Source organism: Coenobita brevimanus, chromosome 61 (assembly GCF_032717465.1).
Source record: "Coenobita brevimanus isolate Jiangsu-jjx chromosome 61, ASM3271746v2, whole genome shotgun sequence".
NCBI lineage: Eukaryota > Metazoa > Arthropoda > Malacostraca > Decapoda > Coenobitidae > Coenobita > Coenobita brevimanus.
The window spans coordinates 34,588,154-34,599,799 of record NC_137014.1 but is presented as its reverse complement, the minus strand read 5'-3'; the positions used below and the strand labels follow the sequence as shown (position 1 = coordinate 34,599,799).

General features: G+C 41.8%; 1 protein-coding gene and 1 non-coding gene across 2 annotated transcripts in view; both read left to right on the top strand.

The window, feature by feature from the left end:
* Positions 1 to 670: 670 nt before the first annotated feature.
* LOC145403896 (5S ribosomal RNA) lies at positions 671 to 789 on the top strand. The gene has a single exon (XR_013898088.1). It is a non-coding gene; the product is annotated as a 5S ribosomal RNA (ribosomal RNA).
* A 3,585-nt stretch (positions 790 to 4,374) lies between these two features.
* Sfxn2 (sideroflexin 2) overlaps positions 4,375 to 11,646 on the top strand; it is a 46,435-nt gene continuing 39,163 nt past the window's right edge. Inside the window, exons 1-3 of the mRNA XM_080275318.1 lie at positions 4,375 to 4,532; positions 5,318 to 5,488; positions 8,284 to 8,482. Of these exons, the coding sequence (XP_080131444.1) occupies positions 4,375 to 4,532; positions 5,318 to 5,488; positions 8,284 to 8,482 (528 nt within the window). The remainder of the gene's footprint in view (positions 4,533 to 5,317; positions 5,489 to 8,283; positions 8,483 to 11,646) is intronic.

The window sequence follows — 11,646 nt, the reverse complement described above, 5'->3', positions numbered from 1 at the left end:
TTCAACCCTACACATATCAGCGAGAAGGACCTAGGAGTGATTATCAATAACAGACTATCTCCGGCTGATCACATCAGCGAGATGGTACGTAACATGTCTACGCTGCTTGCAGCTATTAGAACAGCATTCACATACAGTATATAAATGAAAACATGCTGAGAAAGATATTAACATCATTCATCAGACCAAACCTGGAGTATGCATCAGTAGTCTAGAATCCTCATCTCAAAAAACACATAGATAAGATTGAAAAAGTTCAAAGGGCCGCAACAAGATGGGTACCAAGCTTAAGGGATCTAAGCTACGAAGAAAGACTAGAAAAACTGAATCTACCGATACTACAGGAGAGAAGGAAAATAGGAGACATGATTATGCTATGTAAATGCATATCAGGGAAGGAGAAAATAGATATAAATGAATATATAATCTATGGGGAAGCATCAGCAAGAGGACACTGCAAAAACTGCATAAAAAGAGAGGCGATAAAGAAGGAAGGAAATTTAGTTTCCCAAATAGGGCAATTGAACAGTGGAATGCACTACCAAATGAAATAGTGTGTGCCAAAAGAATTACAGTAATAAATTTAAGGATATGTATGAAATAGAGGCGGCTTGCTGTCCTGATGGACCCAGGTTCGAATCCTGGTTGGGGCAGGGGACAATTTAAGGATTTGAACGGCCATACCACGTTGAGTACACCGCTTCCCGTCCGATCAGCGAAGTTAAGCAACGTTGGGTCTGGTTAGTACTTGGATGGGTGACTGCCTGGGAACACCAGATGCTGTTGGCATCCCTAAGTGTCAAGTGGGGTTGGTGGAGGATTAGTGCCCCTCCCTGTAAAACAATTAACTCTAAGCCCTTGGCCACCCCGTTTGGGATACATGGCATCTGGCAATGAATGAATGAATGATAAAAATGGTTTAAGACATGGGACGATACGAGTTTGCCTCGTCTATAAAGATACAATTAGGTAAGAACAATTAGGTAAGGTAAGAACACACACACACACACACACACACACACACACACACACACACACACACACACACACACACACACACACCTCCACTAAGATCCTTGAGTGATGTATGACACTGGACTCAACTTCAAGGGTCATATACCAGACATCAAGAAGCAGTGCGTCCCCAGGTTCAGTGCACTCAGTGCATCTACAGAGCGAGACTTTGGGCAACAAAAAGAAACGCTTTCTTTCCTCTACAAAAAATACATTAGATCAGTGATGTCTCATGCCTCTCCAGCATGGGCTGCCTTCCTGTTTACCATAATATTCACTATAATACCATGCAAATCATGCAGCACAGTGTTTTTTAAATCACCACTGGCTGCACCAAAACCACTCCCAAAGCCCACTTACACTCTGAAACTAAAGTCCTCCCTGTCAGAGACTGTCTTGATATGAGGGGCACACAATTCTTTGCAGCAGCATGTGTCCATACACAACGCCCCTGTCATTACATGCTAGAGACATACAGCACACCAAGGCATATAAAACAGTCACTACACAAACATTGTCAAACCCTCTGCAACAATATCCCACATCTAGACATTCCAGTACTAGCAGTGGTGTCGAGAACCTACGAGACATCCCTATAGAGGTGGTTGTATACCTGTGGTTGACAAGTCTGCTTGATCAGATAGACTGGGAATGACAAACAACAACAACAACCCAATACATAATACAGAAATAGCTGACATGCAACATGTGTGCTGCCAAGAATATTGTTACATTGCGGGAAGAAAACCTGTGGGAATAATAACGTAAAAAAAAAATCCACGCTGGGTAACTAAGCATTCAGCAAGACAGTATTCATAAACAGCACATAAAATATATGATAGTTTTAGGAAGCAATTAGATACCTGGTAGAGTGTGGAAATATGAAGATGAGAGGTTTAATTATGAAGCATCAATAGTACTGGACCAAGTCAACCATCATACTGAGTACAAAATTGTAGTAAGTGAAAATTTAGAAGTGGAATTATCTGGTTTAGTTAACTGGGTCTCTTCCTGAAGTCTTTTGTGTGTATGTGGAGTGATAGTCATGCCAACCTGTTGCTTATCTTGAGTGTGAATCTGGTGAATTGCCAGACGCATTAATCCCGTAAGGGGTGGCCACAAACAAAACGCCTTCATGTCGCTCTGTCCCCTTCCACTTCACTGCCCTGCATCCAGCTCACACTTGCCTCTCTCATCTACTTATCCACTCCATCCCTCCATCTAATCACTGGCTTCCCCCTTTCTCTCGCTTCTCCACCTCACTCACATACACTCACCGTGTCAGTCTCTCACTCTCCATTATCTCCACATGGCCAAAACACCTTAATGTGTTTCCCTAACGTTTCCTATCTCATCCACATCCACACCACAACATTCCTTCACTTTCTCATCAGTAAGTCTGCCTCTCCATGTGACTCCACATGCTCCTCTTCAAATAACTCATTTCCACTGCTCTCACTCTTGACTTCTGTCTGCCCAACATGGTCCAAGCTTCACTTACATACGTTAGAGTCGGTATCACAATATTGTCATGTAGTAGCTTTTCCACTTCCATGCTCACTTCCCTATTTCTTATCATTGCTTTCAAGGAACCAGCAACCTTTCTTCCCTGCTGCACTCTTTCAAGCACTTCACCCTCTAAACTTCCATCCTTATTCATCACACTCCCCAAGTACTTAAATGCACTCACATTCTCCATTTCCTCCCCATCCAGTCTTACTGTACGTTCACTGAATTCACTTCTCTCGAAGACCATAACTTTACTCTTCCCTACATTCACCTTTAGATTCCGTTTCTTACACATTTCCCAAACTCATCCACCAAATCTTGCAGCTCCCCTTCGTCTTCACTCAACAACACAGTATCATCTGCAAACAACAGTACAGGGAGTTTCCAAACACTGCCCTCTCTGTCTAGGGGCACTCCAACATCCATTGCCCTACCTTGTATATATCTCTTTTATAACCTCATCCATATACAGATTGAACAGTCATGGAGACATGACACATCCTTGTTTCAATCCAACCATCAAATAGAAAAATTCGCTCAGTTCACCATCCACTCGCCCTGCAGCCGTAGCACCCTCATACATACTCTTCACAGCCTTCAACAATTTCCCATCTACTTCATATATTCTTAATACTTTCCATAATCCTTGTCTATCCACCCTGTCATATGCTTTTTCCAAATCCATGAAGGCTGCATACAACTTCTTTCCCTTCTCTAGAAACTTTTCCACTAAAGATCTGAGAATGCATATCTGATCTACACAACCTCTTCCCTTTCTAAAACTTCCCTGTTCTTTTCCAACTAATTCCTCTGTTATTTCCCTAACTCTGTCAATAAGTATCCTACTATATACTTTTCCTATTACACTAAGAAGGCAAATGCCCCTGTGATTACCACACACTTCTTTTTACCCCCTTTCCTTTATACAGGGGAACAATTTTACCTGACTTCCAATTGTCCGGGACTCTACCCTCCTCTCAGGTCAATATTCCACATCGGTTCTGTTACTTTCTCTCCCCCATGCTTCAGCATTTCACCACACACTCCACCAATTCCTGGGTCTTTCCACATTGTAACTTTCTTCATTGCTTCCACAACTTCCATCCTACTGATTTCTTCCTCTCTTCTCACATCCCTCCTTCTCCCAGCCATTCCCCAGCCACTTATACTTGCCTTACTTTCATTCTGTTCAACAGTTCATTAAAATGTTCACTCCATCTGCTCACTTTTTCTCCCTTCTCCACTAGTAATCTACCATTTTTATCTTTCACTCCTCAACTAGCTTCTTTGGCACCCTGTCTAACTCTCTTTACCTCTTTCCAGACCATTTTCTTACATTCCCTCCACTTTATGCTCAAATTCCTTCCAAATTCCTCATCCACTCACTTCTTACTCTGTCTTACTAATCTTTTCACCTCTTTCTTCCTCTCTACATATAACTCTCTCTTCCGTCTCGTAACTTCTTCGACGTCCCTGTTTCTTATCCATTCACTATATGCTTTCTTCTTTTGTGCCACAGCCTCTCTCACCTCTTCAGTCCACCATGCTGTTCCCTGCATCCCCTTTCATCTTTTCTTCACCCCACACACTACCTCACATGCTGCACAGATTTCTTCTGTGAATATCGTGCACACACCTTCCACATCCCCCATCTGTTCCAGTCTATATTTACCCAATCACTCCTCCACTTCCCTCTTATATTCTGCCATTTTTCCATCCTCTTGTAACTTTTCTTCCCTCCTTGTAAGAACTACTTCTTTTTGTCCTTCCCTTCTTCTATCTCTCCATTTTGTTTGGACTTTGATCCAAATAAAATGGAGAAATAGAACGGTACATTTTGCTTAACAGGAGATGAATCAGACAGAGAGGATCAATTTAGATGCCCCACGATATGATCAGTCGAAGTTTAGTGGTCGTCTGAGACACTTCTTTGGCATCACTGACTGGCGTCTTTGCTTCAAAACAGATAAGCAACTTGATGAAGCTAAGGATCTGCTGCAGATGTACCGGTGAGAATTGTGTGCAGTACCAGTAATTATTCAGAGGAACTTTGTTAGTGTTTCTCTTCATCCTTAACCCTTTGACTGCAAATTACTTACACTGCATGTTATTTTGGGAAACATGAGACAGTTTTACTACACTAGAAAAGGTGTGGGGTGGGGGGGATGCCAGAAGGTGAATAATTACTGCAAGTAACCCTTTTTTTCTTTTCTTATTTCAAGAATATAGTACTCTGCATAGTATTTCAGCTTATGACACACTGCTTACTTCAGTACAAAGAATTTCTGTGTAGTCGAAGGGCTAATATTTTGTATGTTGTACACTGACAGACAAGAAAGGCTGATCATGGGTTAGTGGTTATGTAATGCAACTTCCAGTCTCTGATGCCCTGAGTCTGGTTGTGAATCCATCTATGGAAGACACTAAAAGTGGGTGCTGCTTATACAGTACAGTACAGTGTGTCAATGCTAGTGTGTGTTTGCACCTGGTTGGTTCATGGTTTATATAGGTATAGACTATCTTCCTCTCTCTGACTCCCTTCATCCTCTCTCTTTTCACTGTAGTGTTGTGTAGAATCTCTCCCTCTCTTCTGGTGCAGCTTTTCTATCCTGGTCATTTATCCTTTGAACTCGCTGTTTTGTGGGAATTAAATGTTGGCACTTTCAGAAGGATTATCAAAAAGATAAGGAATTAAAATGTTATTAATGTTAGATTTCGTGTTCTTGGATTGAAGGAATGAAATAATGTCAGATTGGGTGTCCTTAAATTGAAAGAATTGAAATAATAATAACAGGTTGGGTGTAGAGCCACCTGGAACTACAGAAGAGCAGGTGTGGTATGCCAAGCGGGTGTATGAGTCTGCCTTCCACCCTGACACTGGAGAGAAACAGAACGTGATTGGCCGCATGAGCTTCCAAGTGCCAGGTGGCATGCTGCTCACTGGAGCCATGCTCACATTCTACAGGTAAGACATATTGGCAGTTCTTTTGTAAATACCTCTAGTTTGTGGATGCTGTAGCTTGTTTTACTTACTGTACATATTTTAGTAAGTTTGTGTACAGGATGGCTGTAGAATATTGTTCAGTAAATTTTTGTTTATGATGCTTTTTATGTACACTGTGGTTTTTACTTTTTCAGGTGCACCATATTTACATAAAAATTGTACATTCAGGTTTCATTGCCACCTGTTGAACTAATCTGCTAGTTTTCTGCATTTTTCATTGTTTTTAAAATAGATATTATGTGGTAGGTGGGGGTGCTCACCATCCACTCTTTTGAAGTAGTGCTGCTCGTGTGACTGTCCTTCCTCTCTTCCTTCATTCTTTCTTTCCTTCCTCTTTTGCCTTTCATTCCTTCATTCTTTCCTCTTCCTTCTGTCAGTGACTCTACGCTGAGTGACAAGCTAAATGGTTTCCTGTACACCAGGAAACCATTTACTACTCTAGGTGGCAACCATTTAACCAAATTATGGCGCCTGGTGGTTTAGCGGGTAATTAAGGCCCTCCAGTTGAATTGAGCCTGTGCAGGTGTATATCCAAGGGGCGTTTGAGGTTTATTGCTCATGTAATACCACTCAGGGATGAGTGGGTCACTCTCATCTTAAATGTCAGGACTGACTTGCCTAGCCCTGGGCTCCTACGCTCCTCATTGGGCAACACGGGATTAGATGAAGATGATGATGTCTCCTGTTCCTTGCAAATAATATTAAAACTTCCATATCTAAGATTCTGTATATCCTCCCGTTTGTGCCAGTTAATTATCATGACCATTTTGTATTTATATGTTTTTTACTGTATATCATATTCTTCTGTAAAATGAGGTTATTACGGACAAACATGGCTGTTACAAATAAATTGAGTCTTGTCCCATTAAATCTTAAATCCTCTAATAGTAATCAGTGTATTTACTCAATATTGCCTCGAAGTTTTTTTTTTTTATGCATTTCGTTATATGGTATTTTTACAAAATTTCATTATTTAAAGTGCATTCCTATGTCTCTTTAAACAAGAGTAGCCTGTTAGTTTTTTTCCAGTACATTTTTAGCAAGAAGTGCCAAGCATTGGCAGCCAATCTCTACTTTATTTATTTATATATTTTTTATGTTTAATTCAGACACACATTTACCAAAATGGAAATTATGATATGATCACACTGTGAACTAGCAGTTGACATGCTTATTTCATGTTAATGTGATTATTTCATGAGACCAGTTTAAGAGACAGGTCAAAGTGAAAACTCCATTTATTCAAGAAAGGTGCATAGCATCCAGAAAGAATCATGAGTACCACTAAGTCATCTGTCATGTATGCTGGAAGTGCAGCAGGCGACATGCTCAGTTTTTATGTTGTGTACAAAGTTGAGAGAATGATAGACTTATGGGTGGTAGATGAACCATTTAGCACTCACTACAACTGTTCAGTGATGGGATGGTTTGACTTGCATACATTTGCAGGGTGGATCAAGAAAATTGCCATCCATTACTTCCAGTGTAAGCCTAAAGATGAAACTAAAGTACTGGCAGGTGATAGTTTTCCATCTCATTTGTTATATGAAGTGGTATCACTCTGCAAATAACACAGAATCAGGATGGTATTTGTGCCACCTAACTCAGCACAGCTCTTACAGCCATTAGGTGGCTCAGTTTTTGGAATGCTGAAAAGAGAGTGAAGGCCCATCTTAGAAGAGGTGGAAGACATGTGAAGAGATGAAACTTGCCAGTCTCTTAAAGATAATTTTTCCATGACTTCTGCTCAAATTGACAAAAATGATGGAATCAGAATGGTCAGTATCTGCAGGGTAGGATTTAGAAAGTATGGAATTTATCAATTTGTTAATCCTGAACATGTGGAGATTTGAGCAGATAGCCTGGATTCAGAAAACACATTACTAAAATGTCTTGGGTCAGTTGTTAAAAACCCCCATAAGCATGTGATGAAGGCTGGAGTTGCATTTTCAAAGGTCAGCCATAAACATATAGTGGTTTGGTAAGATTGGAGGGGTAACATCCATTCATTCATTCATCATCCAGTCCTATGTTGCCCCACGAGGAGCGTAGGAACCCGGGGCTAGGCAAGTTGGTCCAGACATTTAACATGAGAGTGACCAGCCTCACTCATCCCTGATTGGCATAAAGTGAGCAATAAACTCCAACCATCCCTTGGACATAAACCTTCACCGGCTCAATCCAATTGGACCGCCATAATCACCCACTAAGCCACCAGGTGCCAAAATTTGGTTATATGGTTATCACCCAGCGTAGTAACTGGTTTCCTGGTGTACAGGAAACCATTTGGCTTGTCACTTAGTATAGAGTCACCCACAGGCAGAAGGAAGAGAAAGAATGAAGGAAAGAAAGACAGAAGAGGGAGTGTAAAATCAGCCGTAGGCAGAAGGACAAGGAAAGAATGAAGGAATGAAAAACAAGAGAGGATGGAAGGAAAGAAGGATAGAGGAGAGGAAAGGGCAGACACCTGAGAGCAACACTACATCGAGTGAGTGGATGGTGAGCACCCCCACCTACCACATATTACATTTATCGTACCTATAAATGTCTCTAATAAATAAATGAAGTTTGCATCTCTCTATTTACTCCCCATCATTTTCATTACAAAACAAGGAATGATTTCATCTGAAATAATGCCAGTTTATGGTATGTACAATATTTTTATTACTCATATAGTTATTAAACAGCAATGACCTTCGATGTAATGATGGCTTAATTAGGTGCTCAAAGCTATCAGTTATTCTTCCTCCTTCAAGGTCAACTCCTGCAGTAGTGTTCTGGCAGTGGGCAAACCAGTCTTTCAATGCTCTAGTCAACTTCACCAACCGCAATGCCAAGTCAGCACTGAGTGAGATGCAACTTGGGATGGCATATGTCTCAGCTACAGGTGCTGCTTTGGCTACTGCTTTGGGATTGAAGAGTTACCTAGCTGGGCGAGCATCCACACTCCTGCAGGTATGGCCCTTGAGTAATGGGCTGCAAGAGAGATTTGGCATGTGAATTAAAGATGCAAACCAGACAGCTGAGATTAATTGGACATGTTGAAAGGAGGGTGTATTTACCTAGTTGTAGCATACTGGAAGTGAGCTAAAGTTCTACTGCTTTCTCTGAGTCTGCTTTTATCTAATCCAGCTTTAACCACATGGATGTCCTTTGGTCTCACCACCTTCTCATTTAGTTTGTTTGAAGTGTCTGTACTTCTGCTAGGAAAGATATATATATATATATATATATATATATATATATATACATATATATATATATATATATATATATATATATATATATATATATATATATATTCTGTATATATATATATATATATATATATATATATATATATATATATATATATATATATTCTGTATATATATATATATAGATATATATATATATATATATATATAAATGTTGTATATATATATATATATATATATATATATATATATATATACATAAAAACATATATATATATATATATATATATATATACAGTGGGTTCGCACAGTGCGCGTCACCGCAGTGCGTGATTCGCCTTGTGCACAAGTGACCAAAAATCATAACCAAAAACCCTTTAATGCACGAATTTACCGCACAGAACGTGAGGCAGAGGCAAGGAGTGGCTCAAAAATGCCATTTTCTACTAGTGCGCGACCACCCCTCACAGAGCGTGTCATGTGTCATCATGTTGATGCGCAGAAATTCCCGGGCATTCTGCTGCGCAGCTTGGGGTACAAGGGAGCGGGCGCGCCATAACAGTCCCGACTCGTGCACTATGCGAATCCGCTCTCTACAGCTAACCTGTCGTGTACAACATGTGGTGTTTTTTGTGCTGCCTGTACTTCACCGCACCATGGCTCCAACCCCCAAGAGTTAAGAAACTTCTAACGCACGCCACCAAGTTAAAGATCATTAAGATGAAGGAGGAGGGTCAAGGAAACACGGCTATCGGGAGAACCCTGGGACTGGCTGAATCTACAGTGAGAACTGTGTGGAAGAACCGTGAAGCCATAAAGGCTGTAGTGAAGACGTACAGTGCCTCTGACCTAGACGGCCGTTCGCGGGTGGGAAATCGTTCTATGATACTAATGGAGCGCTATCTTGCCACCTTCATAATGCGGAAACAAAAGGAAGGTGTTCCACTCAATAGAAGATTTATTCGGAACCAAGCCCAGCTCTTTTACGAGGCTGCATCTCGAAGGTTAAAAGTGGAAAAACCGTTCAGGGCATCGGTTGGATGGCTGGACCGTTTTCTCAAGCGCAAGGAACTCTGTTACTTGAAATTGTCTGGTGAACGTGCCTCTGCCGATGAGCTGGCCGCAAGAGACGATCCTGTAATATTTAAAATGATTATTGAAGAGGGACAGTACACCAAGGACCAGATCTACAATATCGATGAAACATCCTTATATTACAAGGCCATGCCAAAATCAACTTACATTGCTAAAAGACAGAAACAAGCCCCTAGTCGCAAGCTCCAGAAGTGTAAGATGACGGTAATGTTCGCTGTAAACCTGTCTGGGAACCACAAGATGAGGCCAGTTGTTGTACACACAGCATCACATCCAAGGTGCTACAAAAACCTCACAAACATGGATGCAAGTGCCGTGTATTGGTACAAGTTCGTACATGGTTGGATGACCGGGAACATTATGGCAGACTGGTTAACGAGGTGGTGTGTCCCTGATGCGAGAGCCAAGTGTCGGGAACTGGGCATTCCATATAAGATGCTCCTTGTGCTTGATAACGCACCAAGTCACTCTCCATACCTGGAAGATCTTCACAAGGATTGTCGTGTTGTGTTTCTGCCGCCCCGCACAACATCACTAGTGCAGCCACTCGATCAAGAACTAATCGCCACAGTGAAGCATTTCTACCATAAGCAAGTGTACAACTACCTATGCAGGAAGACCAACACACAAGAGGAGCTTCATGCCCTACAAGAAGATCACGATGAAGACCTCGATGAGGCATCTGCTCCCTTTCCATCTCCACCAGCACCTGTATCCCGACCTACCACAGATGCCATGACTGTTGAGGCATTTTGGTGTAACTTTATGGTGAAGGACGCAGTTGAATTTCTCCTTCAAGCCTGGCACCAGATTACACCTGCAATGGTGAATCATGCGTGGCGAATGCTCGTGCCTCACCTATGCATCACCCAGGAGACGGCCATTCAACCACTGGTTGATGCTGAGGCAGCAACATTGACAGCAGCACAAGCTGTACCGGGTTTCGAGGACGTTACATTGGCGGACATACAAGAAGTGCACACTGCTACTGAGGAACAGCCTCCTGAGGAAGTGTTGCAACGGATGGACGAGGCTGACGCAGAGCCCGACGCCAGCTTGATGGAAGGCAGGACTGAGCTGTGTATGTCAAACATTAGCAAGATCCTTGCTGCCGTGGATAAGCTCAAAGAAGAGGTGAAGGAACAGGAAGTGAGGAACCTAAGAACAGAGGAACTTCTGGTTGGTATCGACAAACTCTTCCATTTCTACACAGACAGTCACAGGGAAGAAATAAACAGGAGAAGACAGACGCTCATAACAAGCTACACACAGCGGGCTCAAGTTGGTGAAATAGCGGAACCATCGACATCGTCTGCTCCTGATCCTGTTGAGGATGAAGAGGATGCAATGTCAGAAGTGTCAGCATTGGACTTTGAAGGGTTTATGGCTGAAGTGAGTGACTTTGATGCTCCTGGGGAAGGTGCTCAAGAGGAGTCTGCGGAGGGAAGTGTTGGTGCGGTGGGGAGTGCGGCGCTGTAAGTGTTGCCATGCCTCGGAACCCCTGTTATTTAAGGTCATCAGGCCTGTTGTCTACTGTTGTTAAGGTGACTACCCATATTTTTGTTATTGTAGGTATAGCTTTAGTACAATGTCTGAAACATATGACCTTTATTATGTCTCTAAGGGCCGAAAAATGTCCAGGTATGAGGGGGTACCGCCCATATGTAATTATTCCCATAAGATTATGTATTCCTAGTAAGCGAATTCCCAGTGTGCAAGCTCGTGCACCGCCCAATCTCTCGCGCACTGTGCGAGCCCACTGTATATATATATATACAGTATATGTGTGTATATATATATATATATATATATATATATATATACAGT